Below are 20,359 nucleotides of genomic sequence, written 5' to 3' on the forward strand. Positions count from 1 at the left end.
GTGAGATTTCTTTCACATGTTCAAATCCCACGAGAGGTAAACGCTAAATTAAAGACGAAATGTGGAATTCATCTCATAACTTGTATTTAACTCAAGGCGTTTTTAGTGAAAAAGACTTCAAACTTCATTGCTCAGTTTAACAAACGCGGATTTTTTGTATTTATTTGTTCATTGAGCAAGCGTCAAACGTTTGCGCTTGCCATTTGCCAGGGCATGTTGGCAAACAGATGTAATGACACAATTACAATTCATCTTAACCTGTTGACTACTTCAACAATTATCCGGCAAATAGACGAATGCCGCAAATTTGAATATACGAGTAGTATTTGAGTTTTTTCTTTTTTAACAAAATCAACACTTGACGTTTCGGGCTTTGCCTGTTTCAGTTTAATATTACAAGCATAAAATTGCTTTTGAAATTAACGTCAATATCCCTTTTCACAGTTAACCTTTATCATTTGCTTTAAAATATAATCTCGCATGTGCGTGAGGCAATTTAACTCAGGCTATTTTGTTTTTTTAGCCCGAAATTGCCTCGCATCCACTTTGGATTACATTGCAATGCAAATGAGAAAAACTAAGCGTGAACTGGGATTTTAAAATAAGACTTGCCCCTTCCCCTCCCCCATCAAAAAAAGAAAAAAAACAAATAAAGCTTCGTCTACTTGGACTGTTTTACGCCAAAAGAACAGCAACCATCATTGCTTGCCATTTTACGGAATAGTTGTTTTAAAATACCAGTTGAGAATAAACGGAACATAACTTTATATTTCAGTCCGCTAAAAAATGTTCTGTGCGGAAAAGGAACTTCTGAAAAGGTAGTCCCGTTTTCCATTTACCATTTTGCATCATCAGTTCAAGTAAAACAGTGAAGCCTAACGATGGCAGTTGCGTCATATTAACCTCAATTCTTCCCGAACAGAAATTTCCAACCGAAATTTTCGGAATTTTTTTGTAACTACAAGAGTACTATAAACTAGCGTGGGTATTTTAAAACGTCTCGGAACCTTCTGAGTAACTCCGTTTACATTCATGACAAACAGTGTTTTTCTCATTTTCCACTCCTTTGCCATTATATTATTACTTTATTATCCATAGCACCTTCATCCATATATTTATAATCTGGCACAAACAAGTAGAAAACATTAATTTACGGAAAATACTTACTCTACATACAAATGGCACCAAGTTATATAAATGTGTTTGCGCTCCGCAATGCAAAGGTTCATTAAATTTTTAGTGCACACCAGACTAGTGCAATTTTTTTTTTTCTCATGCTCTGATTGGCAAATCATACACTATCGCATGCGAAGTCTCATCGCAGATTTATCGTTTGGACAGCAGATACCTTAATTTGCGATGGATCTTCGCCGGCATACACCGAGCAATGCTCTTGAGCAGCAGAGGGTATTTAATTTACCTCGATGCGTGGAAAATGTCCTTCGTTGTTCATCTCCATTTCAACTTTGAACTACAAAGACTTTTCGCGACGGCCATACTGGACTCACAAGAAATGAGAAATATTTGCATACAATAAATCTTCTTTTGCCACGGACAGAAAATTAATTATATTTCTTCACTTAAAACTATTTCATCTCTATTTCATAGGCAATATTATCTTAACATTGTAATTATGGACGTTATTGTCTTCTACTAAGAATAAAAGTTTTAAGCAGCTGGTATTTTACACGATCCCATTGTCAGCTTAACGACTGTTTCGTTGAGAAAAGTGGGCGTTTACAAAAAGTTAATGTTTTCTTCGTTTGGACTGTATTTTTTACAAAAGTCAGATATCCACAAATTACTAGTCAAGTTGGCTGTCGTGAAATTTGAAGAACTATGACTCGTCGAGAAGTCCTTTCTCTTCAACATGAACAGTTACAAAAGGTTAATTCCAAGAAGGCATTTCCGGGAAAGCTGCTCAGTTAACTTAGCATTGTACTCTAATATATTCTCGTTCTTTTCAAGAACAGTTCATTTGTTCAGGTTTGAATTCTGAATGTGCTCATTTAGAGGCTGGTAAGCCATATTGTATTGTCCCTCCACCCTTTTTCCAACTTTCCCTCCCCTACTCAGTAATTTTGAACTCGTCCCAGTGCTCCTCGTTCATCTGTAGCAGTGATCTTCACTGGAAAGCAAAACCGAAAAGACCCTGGGAAGGAGGTTGCCGCCAGCTAAGAAACGTGTACACGGCAGACTCGCTTGACTTTCTTTTCTGTCGTGCTGTCTACTTCCTTGCCAGTGCAATCCTACAACTTGCTGCTATCGTCAATATAAATGGCCCTTCTTGTCCGGGGTAAAACGTGGAAGGAATCACGTCATACGTTCCTTCGGGCACCCTGGTCAGCTGCTGAACGTAAAAGCCAGGCCTGAAAGTGAAGAAGGCATTGCAATTTTAGGGTCGCTCGTTGTGATTGCACAAGACGTCCCGAGCTAAGAATTAGCACATCCTCGCTTCGCTCGCCTAAACGTCTCTCTCGTCTCGTCTCTCTAAACATATCCTATTTTCATTTTACTTTCAGTCTACACCAAGATTAGAAGAATCGTTTCATCCTTAACTTCCCGATCATCTAGCATCTATCTCCAAATCGTAGCTCGTATAGCGAGCGAAATCTTCTGATCACTTTTTCGGACATTCTCGGAAGTCTTCGGAAGGCCTTAGTTGCTTCGAAAACATTCGACAGATTTCGGGTCGTTTACCTGTAAGTTTCAGAGTAGGCCTCGTACACAGGCTTTCCGTCAGAGGCTCGGTCAACTGAGCGAAATATGGCTCCCACTGAAAATTGCCTAAATTGCAAGACAAACAAACAACCATGACATCTTGTTACTCGTGTAATCGTAATCGTACATCTAAAACCTGAAAATTGACCAATCATGAAGCACCAGCTGGCGATCGGTGAAAAGCGCGGGAAAAGTGACGTGAACCAAGTGACGACTGATTTCTGATTGGTTAAGCAGAAATCACGTGACACGATTTCCTCTAACTAATGAAAGAGGTAGGTAAATAAACAGGGAAACCAGCCCCTGCTTTTGCTCTGGTTTTTTCGTCGTTTGTAATCCGTGTTAATCTTATCCATCCTTTACCAATGGTTTATGGTTTATTGCTATCTCTCGTGTTTTTCTATTTTTGTAAATTACTATTTTCAGGTTAACGTTTCCTTCAATTAAAAAGTAATTTTGCACATGGCCAACATTACTCAAAATACTGTGACTGAGCTCCTTTATTTCGGATTCAAAATGCAAGATTCTGCTGAGGATTTGTTCAAACTATCAATCGTTTCTGCGACCGCAAAGTAAAAGCGACAAGAAAATTAACAGAAATAAACTTACTTGGGTCCACGTAGTTTTAAGAGAACTTCAGCAGTTTTTGAAGGCGAGGAAGTCTCTAGCTTCAGGCGATAGACTGGATTATTAGAATGTGTGGAGTAATTTGGGCATCCACCGGCTAAGCTGCCACGCCATTCACCACTGACCTGAATACAAAAACAGAACACGTGTTACACGGAAAGAAACGTTCTCCATAGTCGCGTGTCGGCTCTTTACGCGTAGGCATAAAGCGGCTAAGAGTATGGCTGCTCCCCCCTGGATGGGATGCTAGTCCATCGCAGGTTCGTCCTAAGCATTCCGTCAGATCGCCCAAACAATTCGCTGGTACTCATTTATTCACCTGGGTAGGGCGAGACACTGTGAGAGTAGTGTCTTGTTTAAGAACACAACACAGTGTCCCCGGCCAGGGCTCGAACCCGGACCGCTTGATCCGGAGACTAGCGCACTAACCATAACATCCAAAACATTCAACAGTCAAATAAGACAGCCGTTCCATGTTTTCAGTTTAAGTACAGGAAGTTTATCAATTACGCTACATCAAGATTTGGGTAAATTTGTGGTTGTTCTTTATGTTATCTCTAACCTGCTTTTCAACTGTGTATGGAACAGGAACGGGGGATAAACGAAATTCAGTGGAGGAAAATACCTGTGTGAGAGAATAAAATGTTATCCGTTAAATTAACCTTTTTGGTAAAGTTAACCAACATATCAGGCGAATTTGGTCGATCCATGGTTCGTATTGATTGGAAATAACAAAGACGCGATCAAACGAGCCTGATTTGGCGCCGAAGCCTAGCACAAAGATACAACTAGGTATCGACTGTACTCAAAGTCGAGCAAACATGTAGTGATATCAAGTCAGTGACTTGATATTGTAGGAAATTACGGCAGTTGACGACTACATGTAGGAACGACATAGGAAAACCCCTTCAACCGATGGAAAAGCGTCAAAAATGCAAAAAGTAGCAATCGTAGAAAAGCATGTAAGCGCGGGAAAATATGTAGGCATTGTTAGCGCGGGAAACATGAAAGTTGTGGAGAGCGCGGGAATATCTGCCGATGGTTCGGCGTTTGCACCTTATTGGCTATAAAGAGAATAGCGTCAGTGTGATTGGTTAGAGCACGTCAGCTATTCAACCAAGTTCAGTAAACCAAAACTCTAAGTAAACACTTAATACTTATGTAAATCAATGTAGACAAAATCAAAACAAGAAAACCAAATACAACTAGTAAGGCACATGCCTTGATAGTGTAGTGAATGGTATTGGTTTTCTCGTACTGAGAGACCACTAGCGTGAATCGGTTTGTTCCTTTGGGAGCATTCAGTTTGGCCAAGTAGAAAGGACTGTTAATTTTTGTTCCTTCCAAGAACGGGTTGTCTGAAACACGAAAAAAAAAAAACAAAAAAAAAACAAACAAACAAACAAACAACAAAAAAAACAAACTAAGAATAAGACGGAACGACAAGCTTCATTCCTCCACAATACTACTGAAGTAGTTTTGGGGACACCACACACAAGTATGGGGGTTTTCAACTCTAAGACGTCCCTGGCTCAAATCCTTCATTCTAGCTAACCCGTAGGAGGCGATAAGATATGGAAGGTCCTGCCTTAAACTCTTCGACCAGACTAATTTATTTCTACAGCTTTTGCATAGCTAACCGATTAGCCTCCCAACGATAAAGAACTTAACAAGTTTTTGTTCTTCAGTTTGTGTTTTAAAATACGACATCTCTTTATTGCAGATTTTCAAAGGGATAAGCGGAAAAACAACAATTAAAATAGAGCAAAGTAAAAGAGCCATGTCCAGCAATGCATTTTTCTTCTCTTTCTAGTCTTGCCACCTCAAAGATCATCGCTTCTTTACCACAAAGAAGCGATGATGGTGGCCTTTAAACAACACAACGCCGTTAACTAACCCGGGTAAAAAACTCTGCCGCCATCTGTTTTGTACACGTGAACTGTGATGAACTCTTTGTTCTCGGCGAAATCATCCTGTGACATGGAGGATAAACATCAGTTTGTGATTGTAGTGTGATGTCCTATGAAAAAGTGGTGTTTACTGCAGGTAACTTCTAAGTTCCTCTTTCTATTCAGCCAAATCAAAAATAAGATTTTAAAGCCAGATCGGGAACACTCCATTAACTAAAGAACTTTAGGCATCAGACTGAAACAATGTACCAAAGCATAGTTAATAGAGGGAAATGGTTTTGAAACCTGGCAAAGTTCTTTGTTGTATGTTTTTGTTGGCTATTTTGGGGGTTGACCCTGCACAAAACCTGGCAAAAATACAAAAGTTGGTTATGTGTGCTCATACAACTAACCACTAGAAGCATTGCGATTATGTAATTCATGCACAGTCTTTGAGCATAAAACAAAAGATATACAGGGTCAGGGACCTTCCAACATAAATCGTCGCTTGCAGACAAATTATTGGTCCAATAAAATTACACGCCACGGGAAAAAAAAAATTTTTTACTATTATATATATAAAAAAAAATACAAACGTCTTTGGTTAATTTGAAAAGAATTTAGTTAGGTGGCCCTGTTTGGAACAGCCATTCTGTAATGAGTTTCAGAAAAATTCTGGATCAACGTATACTACATTTCACAGCAGTGACCACAGGAAAATATTAATGTGAAGAGCACACCTTTCGTGTAATATGTCGAGTGAGCAGAATCCAAACAACAGCATCACTGTCAGATGACAACAACTCCAGTTTGTATTGCGGATTGTCTCCTGTGAATCACGTGCATGATAATATATTAGAAGTACAATCAACTCCCGATAACTCGAACCATCAAGAGAAATTGAAAAAGTTTCGAGTTATCGGGAGTTGAGAACAAATGACGGAAGAAAATACTGCATTTCTATTCATACAGGTACATTTTATCAGATTTAACTGTAAGGTTTTCCAGTGAAAATGGAACAATACATTTCTAAATTACTGTATAAATCAGAACCCATAAACGTAATGGGATTAAACAAAAGAAAGCAAAGCAAAGCAGCAGGAGAAGTCAAGGCATTGCAAACTTTGCAGTTTCAAGGAGAAAAACGTCAGGAGACTGTAATCTTAAAGTGATTTTCAATCGAGTGTCGTAAAAGCAGCGCCAAAATAATCACTCTGATCTATCAAAAACGACACAAACAATCCAGTGAATCACACAAAACCCGTCGCGAAATTATGTAGCCGACGCGAAACGAGAGAAAACGCGTTCGAGAGAGTCACCATAAGTATTGGTTTTACTTCTGATTGGATTTTTGCGCCAATCGTTCGGTGCAGAAATAAAAAAAAAACAAAACAAAGAAAAAGTGAATAACTTTTGACAGTCAAGTGAAAACCACCCTGCTGCACATGAGATTGTCCGCAACACAAACCATACAATAAGGTTCATGCATGCATCACTGAACTCTATTCCTTCACGTATACTGTACTCATAGGAAGCATTATCACAGCGCATTGTAGTCAATATCTCTTTTCTCACGATCTTTATCTAAGAGTCCACAGTTAATTCTTGAAATTAGCGCAAGGGACATCAACGGAATAATCTGCCCGCCGTATTTACTCTAGTACGTCCCGGACCCAGAACAACAACACAGCGGTTTATTCCACGAGGATTGCATCCAATATAGAGAATAAGTTATTAGTGAATATTTCATGTCACGTGTGCGCGTAATGGATGATTTCAAGAAGACGTCATTGCGCGCAATGAATGGACAGTGTCTGGGCATTCTCGTGAACGATACAAACATGTCTGGTTTGTGCTCAGCGCAACACGTTATTTTCATTGAAATGACGTATAAAAAAAAAAAAATACTGGATTCATTTTTGTGATATCCGGACTAACCAAGATCGTCGGAGGCAGGTCTCATTTCAGTAGATTAAATGAAAAGAGGAAAAATTCCAGTGCGAGGTTAAGAGGCATTCGAAGCTAAATTGTCTTTCTCAAGAACACCTGACAACGCAACGATTTTGCACAAGTCGAACCCTTGACTTTTAACCTTAACTGAAAACAATCAATATCCAGTAAAGCCTTTACCTAATATAAATACACCTTAAGAAGCACTTCAATTGTTTTAGGAATGAGTAATGACTACGATTTCAGCTTGGGCAATAGACTGTATTGCTCACCTATATCATTAACGACATGTATTGTCTCATAGGAACAGTAGTTATATAGGACGCTGTCTGTGTACCGTCTTCAGTGTATATCGGGTAGCTTAGGTAAAACCAAGACAAGTTTACCTCGAATATCAAACGGTTTTTAGTGAATTTGTACTCACTAAGGTCTGAACAACTGTGCAATAACTAAACAGGGATACCGTTTAATTCCAAAAGGAAACACTGGCAGAATTCACCGCCAGGGTTCGCGTTTTGCATAAAATACAGACGTTTATCATCAATTCACGTTGATGTTTCGCAAAAGACAACAATAAAATGTGCCAGGGTAAATAATATATCAAACACGAAAGACCGACTTTGACCACATTTCCAAACACCGAGAGGAGAGTTGGAAATACAACGCGCAGCGGAGTATTTTTGACGAACTTCGAGCTGTTTGGAAATGTCGTCAAACACTGTCTTGAGTGTTTGATATATCTTCTCAATCGAAACCAAAACTAAGGAGAAAACGGAGAAATAAAATCGTGAAAATCTCTGCTAATTAAGATCAGATATCCAAACACCGTCGCGGTCATGATTTCCTTTGTTTAAACTTGATGAATTATTGATGAGTTTGAGAAATACAATGTAAAGCATGTTCAAAGCCACTGCTCTGTCTATCACAATGTTTGTTTACGTTCCGTTCTAACATGAAATCAAATACACAACATGATGACCCTTGATAGAGTTTCCAAATGTTCGATTTGATCAATACACATACTTCTCTAAATACACTTATTAACACTCATTTGGCAATGGAAATGCGGCACAAGTGTAAACACTGGATATAGCAATGAAGACCACGACTGTATTTGACTATCAACAACAACTATGCTTATACGGCCGGGCATACATGTATACTGAGAAGACGACTATAATATCATATTTACAGCACGTTGTTCGAGTCGCAAATCTTACAGACAAAAAGGAAAAATCCGGCGCCTTGATGTCTTGTCTCACGTTTTGAGTAATACGCAAAATTTGGTGATTTTGCTTCGCATAACGCAGGTTTTCTTTTTCTAACTCGCTACAAATGCGCGTTTTATTGCTCACCAAACACAGCGCAATTAAATTAGAGAAAATACTAAAAAATGACCGATCGTTGACCTCTAAAGTGATCCAAATCAAAGTGCGATACAACATAAGCCTTGAAAACACAGAACAACTTACCAATATTATAAACGTCTTTTTTCGGACCTTCGGCAGCTGTCCAAGTCCTATCAAACAATTTAATATATTTAAGTCATTCTGAATTATCACCGACGAAATATTCTGAATAATGGAATATTATAAACTGAACTACTTTAGAGTGCATGAGTCGTCGTGCAATGAAAATCAATCTGTCTAAAAAAAATAGGAATAGGGTAATTTGTGCATTGGTGCCAGTGGCCTCGTGGACCATTGGACTGCAGGACTATTTTTTTCACTTGTTATTTTTTATAGTCCAACAGTCCAATGATCCAAGAGTCCACTGGTCCAGTCCTTAAGTTACTTTATGCCGAAAACGAGTTGTCAATCCTGCATAAACAGTTTGTCATGAGATAATAGGCCATTTTCGTCTTCTCAGGATTAAACGGGAATAAGCTTGCAAAGGAGACTGATGTGGGGGCATATAGGCGAATCTTTGCTGACGTCATTGTTTACATTTTTCCTCATTAACATACGACTTTGCGCATAGAAGGCGTTATGCTAGACACAATTTTACTAGAAAAACTTAAAGAGCTTGTGAAACTTAGTAAGTGGTGAAAGTTTTGGCTCCTTGGGTGTAATATTCGAGGAGAAATTGGCTTTTAAAAGCATCAAAATCTCTGTGTGGCAGAAGCGCTAATGAGTTCATACATTCTTTGTAAAATTTTGAGCTTTTAAACCCACGTCGCACAAAAAGCATTCAATACATCGCGCTCAAATTCCTCGGGACAGTTAATCGTGCTGTACCCTTTCAATATTCAGTATTAATCTCTTTGTAGCTCCATCAGAAACTGTATCGCTTATGGTAATGAGGCAAATATTGTAAACAAAGATTCTCCTATAAAGGTATGAGAGGAAGTTGTCTTTAAAAAATAATATTCCCTCACAATGCTTTCCATTGCAAGCTAGGTCCATTTCAGTCTCAAGAATACGAATATGGCCGCCCGTCTAATAAATTTGCCATTTTGACCGGCAGCCTGGCAAATAGGTCATTACCTTCAGCCTCTCTCTCAAAGCAAGTCTTGGCGCCTGTTCTTTCATATGAAAATGTATTTCATTCACATGCAAATTAAACTAATTTTCATATAAATGATTGTGCACCAGGCCTCGCTTTGATAGAGAGGCTTGAGACAACTCAGAAATGGGCTATTGACCAGGGATGATCTCTAGCCAGTTACATACATGTAAATGTGATTTGAAATCCTCCTCAAGACAACACAAAGTACGGGGGAAAATCTGTGTGACGGATCAGACTGATTCTTGCTCCATCAACATCGTATCTTCCCCGACAAATGACCAGCTTAGAGCGGAGGAAATTATTTGCAGGCTAGAGTCATCATGGTAAGACAAAGTGAAGACAAATTCGAGCAGAAGAAAATACTCACGAGTGAAGAGTGTAACGGTGTTTGAAGAGTTTTGGATTCCAGTTCATGTAAATCACGTCGAAAAATTGCATGACACATTCCCAGCTGATCCAAAAAACTCCTGCCAAAGAAGAAAATAATTTAGTTTTAAATTCAACAGAAGTCGAAACAATCCGCTGCTTAGAAATCCAATAATAAAGGACTTTTTGCATCAATTTAAACGTACACCAAAGCCACAGGGAACGCAACAAACCCGACAAACCGAGAAACCAAAATCAGTAAATAAAGTAAGTTAGAAATCATTCTGGAGTTTTACCGTTGTCAATTTGAAGAGCACTCTTTCTGTCGTAATTGAGTGCTCTTTGAAGTTCAGGTGTCCAGCTAACAGAGTCCATTTCGGAGAATTTTCCCTGTCGTAAGCAAACAAAGAGGTTCTATTAACGCATGGTTTTCACTGAAACGTTTTCCGCGCCTTTTGAGCTCTAAAATTTGTTTTAACGCGCCAGAGTTAAGACGTTGTTCTCTCAGCAAATCACGTCTAAGCAGATGCATAAGGCATGTTCTTCCTGCACCTGTCAAATTAATGGTTCGGTTTTTCTTTTGTTCTTGGGGAACGGTTGGAAAGAACTTCAGTGTGATAATGAAAGTGTTTTAAAGTCTCGAACTTTCGTAGAATTACAGATGTTGTACAATTTTTGCTGAAATATAAGCTACCCGTTACCTAATTACATACCCACGGACGGGGCTGAACAAAATCACAAACCAAAAGCTGGGAACTATAAATACAGAAAAAGGAACAAATCGACTGCATACCTTCCATCTTAAATGACTCCAAGGGTTTTTGAGTTGAAGTAGACGATGTCCCTGAAGAAACAAGGAAAACATGTTGAAATACACGTCAGCGATGTCTTAATGAAAAACGTTTATAGCAAGCTGAGGTAAAAAATCAGGCCTGTTACAAAACGATTATTGTTGATACCTTATGTAATTTCATTAGTGTAGAAAACTTTTTAGTCCCTTGAGTACAGCAACTCCGTAGCATTTTTCACTGCGAGCTGCTTAAGAAGTAAATCCAACACAGAGAAGCAACGAAAACTCCGCATAAAACTACAACTGCCCACAAGACTTACCAGGACTTTTCTGATATCCAACAAGGCGTAAGCGTGAGTAGGTACCAGCCCTGCTCGGTCAGCATCACTTTCACTCATTGGACCTGTTGCCACGGTGATGAGGCAGTCGCCTTTCATCAGTTAAAACAAATAAATAAGAAGATTAGTTTCCACTGCGCGGCTAAAAGAAGTTTACTGCCGTGGTGAATTGGAAACGCAATTGATGCGAATACGCGGGTTGTGGGTGGAGTTGGTGCTCACAAGGGGAGACAAAGCACTTCCGCCATTGGAAAAGACATTACAAGAAACCAAAACAAGAACAACGTACATGTATTAGGCAGCGTCCACACTATGCCGGGAAAATTTGAAAACGTAGCTTTATTTCTACGGTTTGGCCTACCGTCCACGCTAATCCGTCACGAAAACGGAGCTTTTCGAAAACGCTCTTCCAACCGGAGGAAATTTAAAACGCCGGGTTTTCTTTTTCGTGTGGACGGAAAACATTTTGAAAACGGAGCTTTCCGAAAACGATGGGGTCACGACAATCCTGTGATTTCCCTGACCGAGTTTTCCTCAGACACAAATCCAAAATGACCGGTGATTGTTAGTTTTTAAATTCCTCCTGCGTAGTGTAGACGGAAAACATTGGATGCATCTTCAGAGTGAAACCTTTGATTTCAAATTTCTCCAGCGTAGTGTGGACGGAAAACATTTGATGCGTTTTCAGAGTGAAACCTTCGTTTTCAAATTCCTCTGGCGCAGTGCGGACGGGACCTTAGTGTCACAAGAGAAAAGAGAACCAACAAGAGACCAGACCTGGGTTTTGATACAGGAAGAACTAAGTCTTTATGTCTGTGGGAAATATTACGAAGCTTGTTACCTTTTCTGACTCCGTTCAAGAGCCGATCAAAATGCATACTCTCATTGAATGCTGGACTGTTTCGCTTGATGGACGTCCGTTCTGGAATCCAGCCAGTGAGAGCGTGAAGATCAATACTCTGAAATGGGAACAGAAATAATTAATATACAAAGACAAACACGGAAAGTTCAATACTGCGCGAAATTGTGGGTCACCGAGCAAGAATAACCTCTTACCAACCGAGCGCCGGGGCTGTATTGAGAAACTTTGGTCGGAGGTCGTTGCAGCACGTACGACCTAGCGCAGCGCAGTCCGTACAAGAACAACCAAGGGCCAATATTCCCCAGTACTGCTTCAGCAAACTAGGCTAGTAAGTAGTTTATTATATGTACTTTGCCGGCTTTCGAAAACAAAAAATACATGGCAAAATCCCGACCAAGAAAGAAACAATCACAACGCTCGAATATATCTCAAGGCTACCTTGGTATATAAGAAGTTATGGATATTTTCCTTTTGTGTTTTTCACTTCTGGTTCAAAAAACTGACACGAAAAAACCAATATAATGCTTACTAGGAAGAAAACTCCACATTTAATACTAATCTGTCACAATTCTAAATAGAAACAGAATCTTATATAAGGACTAAAATCAGGAGACATATTTTGCTCCTAGTAAAATAACATTAACACATCGTTAGTCTACTTACAGAATTTGAACCTGGAAAATCATACCCTCCCATCACCTATAAAGCAATGATAAACGACAACCATTAGTTTGGTTTTTCACAAGACTGGATTAGAGCGATTATCAACTGAATTTTGTAAAACCAAAACCAAAGTAATCAATCTGGCCAATCACATGGAGTACAGAAAATCCAGAGGACCAATCAAAGCTTGAAGCAAATACATAGAGCTGATGCTAAGCGCGGGAAAACGTATGGGAAAAAACCCACTCTAGACCGATTTTCAACAGGTGTCAAAACCAATCCAAAATAGCCCTGCTTTTGCTTTACTACACTCCTTGATTGACTGATTAATTGACTGACTGATTGATTGATTGATTGATTGATTGATTGATTGATTGATTGATTGATTGATTGATTGATTGATTGATTGATTGATTGATTGATTGATTGATTGATTGAAAAAACTGGTGTTTGCTTTGAGTTTTCTTTGGGTCTCGTGTTGTTAGAGCTGTTTTCAATTGAGTGTTGAAAGTAATCAGGCAATTACTTTGGTTTTGGTTTTGGTTTTACTACAGTTTGAGATTGGATGAGTAGTCTAACTGGTAAGTAATTGATTTGGTTTTGGTTTTACGACACCCATTTGAAAACCGCTCTGACCCTTTGTGTGGTTTTGATTTTATGACACTAGACAGCCTGTTACAGGATTTTGGCCAATGGGACGATCGAAAAGAGCGGACGAGTGAAGAAAAAACTGGGTCTGGGAGAAAAAAAAAAGGGAGAAAAAAAAAAGGGAAAAAAAAGAAAAGAAAAAGGTGCCTAGAAACTAAAATGATCGCATGACCTGCCGGTAGCGAAACGTACGTACCTTCAGATAAGCCTTCTCAATCAAGCTGACCCACATTTCATTGCGATTGTTTGAGTAGGAGCATAACAGCTCTCCATCTCTTCCCACTGGTAATGTATCATCAATAATCACCTGTAAGGACATCACAACAACACTTATGCACTATAACTCAATTAACACAAGAACAGCTAGAGGAGAAGGGAAATGAAGGGCAACGAAGAGCATACATGTACAAAACTACAAAAAGATAGGACCAAATCTAAATCTTAATCTTAATTCAGGATTACTCTACAAATAATCACTGTGAGTAGTTATGTTCTGCCTCGTGAAATTCTTTTATGCAAATTCTGTGAAAATGAGCTGGAATAAGATGTGTATGCATGTAGAGTGTGCATTTCTGGGGTTGTACATACCTTTCTAGACACTCCATTAACCCGCAGTTTGATCATGTATTTTCCAGATGGGTTGATGACTGGTTTCCCTGCACGATTTTGTGGATAGATTATGCTGTTTGGGCAAGAAGTGCTTCACGATCAGTCGATTTATGACTCACAGTCATCTTTAAGACCGTTACTAAGCAATGTTTCATCCTCAATGCTAGATCCGCAATGAATCACTATTATAGTATTCTAAATACACATTACACAATTATTTAGGGTAACTACAGACTGTAGTTTTGACTTGGTATGGGAATGGGCTACGTACCTTGTTGGTCATCTATCATGTCATATCCAACACAAGCTCGTAAAATTATTATCAATTAGTATGACCCAACCAGTGGACTAATTTAAATCCTACATTTTAATTGGCTATGCTACTAGGGGACTATTAGTAATAGTCCTCGAGTAGCGAAATTGGCGCAATCGAGCGTGATGCTTTCTTTTGTTTTATTCCCAAATAAATATTTCTTCAACTTGCATTTGCTAACTTTATTATAATTGCCTTTTCTGTGCGACTAGTTGGGTGATACTAAAACAATTAGACCCTTTGCCCTCAAGGGCCACGGGTAAATACAGAGCCCATTCAGCTTCGCTTCATGGGCTATTACAGGTCTAATCAAAACTATAACAAAATTCTCGAACGTGGTTGGCTATCAGCAGCCTGATTTGAGCATTAATTGGACAATGTACACGTCATGCTTGTAATTGGACAGTATGCGTCATTTTGTGCACGCTGTTGCGGTGCTCCTTGTTGAGTAAACTGCTGTGTTTTTCAGCATTCATAACGATGTTTAATCATTCAGAGCTCAATCGATGGTTTGTTGTTTCTCGAATTTTGTCATAGTTTTGATTAATTGGTAGCAGGGCTTTGCGTCGTCCAATTCAGTCTGTAATCATACTCGTGATTAACAAATCGGACTCCCACTTCACGGTCGTCCGATTTTGTTAATCACTCGTATGATTACAGACCAAATTGGACTCCACTCAGTCCTATTACCATTATTAATTGTTAATTATTAATTTTACTGTAGAACATCTACCTTCAAAATAAATTTACCTTGTGATAAGACTCTTTTTAAAGTTTCTCTCATATGCAGCACTGATGGCTAGTGAAGCTAGAAAGGAGCAATCTGAAACAATAGTCTGCCAAGTGACAAAAAGAAAAAAAAACCACTCCACAAGTTTAGAATACTTTATCCAACAGAAATGTAGTTTAGTTGATGTGATTAAATTCTACTACTAACCTAACAAACAATTAATCCTTGCATTTTTGCTGGTCAATCATAATTGCAATGGCAAATAAACTTCTAAACCCACTGAAGTCGAGAACTGTTACTTGATGAACAGCAGAGAAAAATCCAACTGGTAATTGAGGAGAGTGCCCATGTCACTGAATGCTGCTGTCAGTAAACTAATTAAAAGACTTAGTGTGAATGGATTTATACCTGTTTGATGCTGAAGCTGGATATGGCATAAATCATCTCTGGGTTTTCACATAGTTCTGTTGGTCTAGTCGAGAGTTAAAAATCATTCCTAGTCTTGACATATTTTAAGTTACTTTTTGCAACTCCTACATTCTGGCACATGATACAGTCAAACCTCTCTACAACAGCCACCTCAGGGACAGAGGAAAGTGGTTGTTGTAGAGAGGTGGCGATTATGGGGAGGTAGGGTTTAAACACTGTCAACACCTTTTTTCTGGGGATGCAACATTTCTTCTTCTTTCTTTTTTTAAAAAGCTTATTTTAGCATATAAACTGTACACAAAACAATAAAAATAAATCAATAAAACAGAAACTAAACAGAAACAGAGACCAACTATGCACAGACAGATCAAGTTTGGTGAGCTTTTACAATAAAAACAATGTTTTTTGCATACACTGTTTAACAGTCACTGATTAACTGGCTGTTGTCAAGAAGTTATTTTGGCTGTCGGGACATGTTTTAGTGGCCGTTACCATTGTGGGGAGTTGGCTGTTGTAGAGAAGTTAAAATAAGAGTGAATACATGGACCATCTGCTGGGGCTAAAAATAGTGACCATTGAAGAGAGGTGGCAGTTAATGGAGGATCGACTGTATTAAAACTCACTGACACATAGGATAATAATAGCTCACCTTAACCACTTGGAAAAACGAGCTTTTTGCTTTTGTGAAAGAGCAAGCTGTCCATCTTTGTCACTAAAATAATGAGATCAATCATTCATCATTGTTGTTTTTGAAACCCGCTAAATTTTCATGGAAAAAGAAATGATAAAAAAACTCTGCTCTTACTAGTCTTAAAGCAATAAAATTAAATACTCGGAAATGTGTGTTTTTTTTGGATAGGTCTAATTGTTACCTGTAATAATCGGGATAAGCAAATCTTTCCTTCAGATCAATATCCAGCCATGGGGGGAACAGCTTGCCATTTATGTAGGATGTTTTCCTGAAAATTAGTAACACATAAGAAAATCAATGTTGCCTATGGACAATCTGACAAACATATAACTCCAACTTTTAGAAGCATTGCAGCTACAACTCCTCCTTAGCTGGATGGGATGTTAGTCCAATATCGCAAATAACCTAGCCACATTTTGACACATGATCGGAGGCACTGTGAGAGTAACCTTTCTTGCACAAGAATACAACATAACAACCCCTGTCAGGTGGATATGTATTTTTGAATGTTTACATTGTAAATTAAAAAATAACTGAAAAAATTAATAACTTTATTGAAAATATTATATCAAATGGATGACAGGTGCATGTATTAATGCATTATTCAGTTGAACTGTCAAGTTTGATTCATTGACATAGGTGCTTTTGGGGGAAAGCAATCTGACAGATATGTTTAAATAATAATAATAATAATGAAAAAAAAAAACAAAATCATGGTGTACTGTATGAAAACAAGGAAACTGTAAAAACAGGAAAACATTCCTTTAGTCTTCAGAATTACACCATACATGTGTATACCTACAAACTCAGATTTGCACCAGTAAAAGAAAAGAAAAATCCTTGTAAATGATGATAAGCTTTAATTCTCCAATTAAAGTACTTGCAATTAACAGCATTGGTTTTGGAGAAACTCATCTTGAAACTGAAACTGGGAAATGTTTAAAACATCTTTGGAAATCTTCCGAATGTCTTTGCAAACGCTTGAAATGTCTTTAGAAATCTTAGGAAGATCCTTTGAAATCTTTCGTTTTGTTTGGATCATCTAGGAAACTCACGGTAAAATTAGAAAAGTTTACACTACTTAAGCAATAGAGCACTTTTTCCATGTTTACTGTACATAGCCTTATCTAAACACGAGGAGAGTTGGGAGAATTTGAGAAGTTATAAAAACCCAAGGATATAGTCGAAGGTTTGTGTAACTTTCGAGAATTCTCCCAGCCCCCAAGTGTTACGACGAGGCCACATAAACATGGAAAAAGTGCTCTTGACTATTGCTCTTATAAAGTAATTGTCAGAAATACGTGTGAATCTAAAACATCACAACTGTGTTTACATACTCTCATCCAAACACACCTATCAACCAACGAGAGTGCGCACGGTAATGTAGCTTAGTTATTTTATAAAGTTCTGTATAGACATTGTAGGTTCTTACTTTAAGACATCCAGCTCCTTCACAGTAAGATGAGGTCTTTTGTCCCCAGTACTACCCCCAGGAGTGGACTCTCCAGAGGACCTCAGAGAGAGGTCTTTTACACCTTTGGTTACTGATGCTGACCCTGATGTTGAGGTTCCAGGTTTGTTCAAAATTCCTTTTATTGCTTCAGCTCTGAGAAGAAATGATTGTAACAGTCATGCTATCATTTCTTCAAATGTTTCTCTACTTACAAATGTACACGCAGCACATTGATTCATAATTTGCATAATTTGTGTATAATATTATTAAGTGTTCCTTAAGAACTTTGACATTCAAAATGTAAAGCCACCCAATTCCCAAAGAGCAGCCAGGAAGAATGTGCAAGTAGATGGAAGGACCATTTAGGTTCATGACAAGAGAGAATGTAGCATTACCCCACATTACAATCTAAAATTGTACAAAAAAAAAAAAACACTTCAGAAACATTAGAAAGATATAGAGTGTTTTACTGGAAAATGCCACACTTGCAAAATTCATATGAAACTACATCCGGGACCTGAGTGGTGTATTTTTCCATATCCTCACTAGTGAAGATATTGATGATGTCAATTCCTGCTTTTTCACAGTTCCTTGTGCAAACAGTCAGTTTGTATGTAAAAAGATATGAAGAAGTGAATTTTATTTTCTCGTGTTAAAAACAATATTTTACCACTCAGAAATAAAATTGATATCTTTGCGCTGCCAGGTAACATCCTCTATGTAATTCCTCAATGGAAATCAAAACAATGACCTTCCACACATTAGTCAGATGCTCAAACCACTGAGCTAGTGGAGCCATGCATTTATGTAGCTTGCTAATCCATATTAAACCAGTACAGTCTGGCTGTTTTCTTTAACATCCACATATAACAGTTACATGTACCTTTCTATTGCCTGTTTAGCCAGATAATGAAGTTTTTTCTTTAAGTCATCATCATCTGATAGGCCACTGCTCTATAACAGGAAAGAAATTATAAACTAAAGGACCAGAAGTTTGTTATTAACTGAACTTGTTTTTAGATCTTGCACGAGAAAGGAAAGAAACACCATTCTTCTCTGCAGAATCTTTTCAGACAATATATTTGTTTCTTTGGTCTCATTTGGTAATAAAATGTGGAAATCCAGGGCTTGAAAAAAATACCATCTGGTCTTCTGGAATAATTAGATTTTCCTGGCAGGCAAGAAAATTCTTATTTCTCATTTAGCCAATGGGCAAGGCTCAGGCAAACTGCCTGCCAACTAAATTAAAAAAAGGTAAACTAGCTATGACTTGCCCAGGGTACAAGCAAAGTTTGAGTAATAATAATAATGGTGCCCCATTCAATTAAGCCCAGGACATAAATACGAACAACTCACTGTTTTGATGCAGAGTGCTGCTGCATCAGTATACAGTGGCAGTGCATCATTAGGTCTGCCCCTTTCATCTTCATAAAGTGCTTGCTTCAGAAGAAATTCTGCTCTTTCTACGCCATTCTGCAACAGCAAAAAAGCATCAGCATTGAATAAGAATAGCAACGATTGTTATATACCTCGTTCTTGAAAGTACACCGGCACATGTAAATAAAGTGGCCGGGTACTCTGAAGTTGCTCCAGCACAAGTTGTCATTAAAAAGACAACATTCTAATATTAAAGGACTGATAAGTCGAATGAGTAATTTGATAAATTCTTATTTATGGAAATAGATGGATTACCTGCTGTGAAGACTTAAAAGAAGAGGGTGGTCTTGTTGAACCTGAAAAAAAAAAAATCAAAACTCAAAAGTTTAAGCAGTTAATGCTAATTCCTATACTATAAGCTTATCAGCTGATAGATGTTTGATACTTACGTGTAAATGTAAGCTCAATAAATTACAGTAAGCTTAAAGAACAGCTGATCTGTTGCAACATCATCAATTGCATGAAACAATCTACAGTGTCATGTCACTCCATCAGAACCGTCATGGATCCAATGAGGAAGAAAACGCTACCTTGCTCTTGTGCACGAAGCTCTTCCGCTCTCCTGATGTACTGCGAAGCTTTATCCTTCACGTCTAGAGTGGGATCGTACGACAGCGCTTTTATCAGAGCTTCTGCAGCCTCGATGTAGAAAAAAGCGGCTGCATTTCCGCTGCCAATCTTGTCTAAATCTACTGCTTGTATCGCTAATCGGTAGCCATCATCACAAAGTTCCTTTACGTCCACCATTTTGTTTTGACGAGAGGGCGCATGTCCTGAGGGGCGTATCGCGGGCTCGATAAATAAACGTAGGACAGCAATGCGTACATATTATATTGTCAGCCCGAAGTTTTAGTTCAAGGCCTGGGTTAGCAATTTCACATAAATATGAGTAAATGTTAAATTGGTTTGATGTCAAGAAGGATCAAAAACTGTACTGTTAAGTTAATGTGGTTAATAGATTATTTAGTAGAATGAAGGATTAGATATGTTACGTGTATCATTCGATGCATTTTTTCTCCCTTTTCATTGGCCGAGAGCCCACTACAGCCCACTACGTGGACTAAAAATAACTGCCTTCAAATAATGGTTCTCTCATGAGTAATACCGTCTTTTTTATTGAGCTTGACTGCAAATGATATTTTGCTCATGCGCAATTGTAACCACGCACTTGGGTGAAAAAGGGTAGTGAGCTGTCAGAGAGTGATCTAAATATGAAAACAAACGCGGTGATCGAATGGCAAAACGATTATTGAACTCGATTATCAAAAAATATCGTGATTTGTCAGTGTCTTAAAGATCAATTATTTGCCGATGCCGAAGGACGGTATTTTGCTC

General features: G+C 38.3%; 1 protein-coding gene across 1 annotated transcript; it reads right to left on the minus strand.

The window, feature by feature from the left end:
- Positions 1 to 1,065: 1,065 nt before the first annotated feature.
- On the minus strand, positions 1,066 to 19,786 carry LOC110043716 (calpain-7-like). The gene is made up of 25 exons (XM_089284262.1): positions 19,555 to 19,786; positions 19,280 to 19,320; positions 18,944 to 19,060; positions 18,471 to 18,541; positions 17,567 to 17,740; positions 16,316 to 16,402; positions 16,093 to 16,155; positions 15,423 to 15,486; positions 15,035 to 15,120; positions 13,951 to 14,044; positions 13,559 to 13,669; positions 12,715 to 12,750; positions 12,031 to 12,148; positions 11,172 to 11,281; positions 10,855 to 10,905; positions 10,358 to 10,451; positions 10,063 to 10,162; positions 8,660 to 8,706; positions 5,978 to 6,066; positions 5,246 to 5,321; positions 4,570 to 4,706; positions 3,911 to 3,973; positions 3,331 to 3,473; positions 2,701 to 2,787; positions 1,066 to 2,369 (listed from the first exon to the last, which is right to left on the minus strand). Exons 1-25 carry the CDS (start codon positions 19,769 to 19,771, stop codon positions 2,228 to 2,230), a joined length of 2,418 nt encoding a protein of 805 aa, XP_089140388.1. The 5' UTR covers positions 19,772 to 19,786; the 3' UTR covers positions 1,066 to 2,227.
- Between the last annotated feature and the right edge of the window lie 573 nt (positions 19,787 to 20,359).

The sequence above is a fragment of the Orbicella faveolata genome, unplaced genomic scaffold (genome assembly GCF_042242905.1).
Source record: "Orbicella faveolata isolate gen_17 unplaced genomic scaffold, um_ofav_v1 contig_13, whole genome shotgun sequence".
NCBI classification, from domain to species: Eukaryota; Metazoa; Cnidaria; class Anthozoa; order Scleractinia; family Merulinidae; genus Orbicella; species Orbicella faveolata.

What these genes read in the sequence shown, in the direction of transcription:
- LOC110043716 (XM_089284262.1), bottom strand. Translation starts at nt 19,771, where the DNA reads ATGGTGGACGTAAAGGAACTTTGTGATGATGGCTACCGATTAGCGATA. An exon ending in AAGGAGCTGGATGTCTTAAA is followed by an intron (nt 16,403 to 17,566) that starts GTAAGAACCTAC and finishes ACTAATTTTCAG; the next exon opens with GAAAACATCCTACATAAATG. An exon ending in GCCTACTCTGAAACTTACAG is followed by an intron (nt 2,370 to 2,700) that starts GTAAACGACCCG and finishes CTTCACTTTCAG; the next exon opens with GCCTGGCTTTTACGTTCAGC.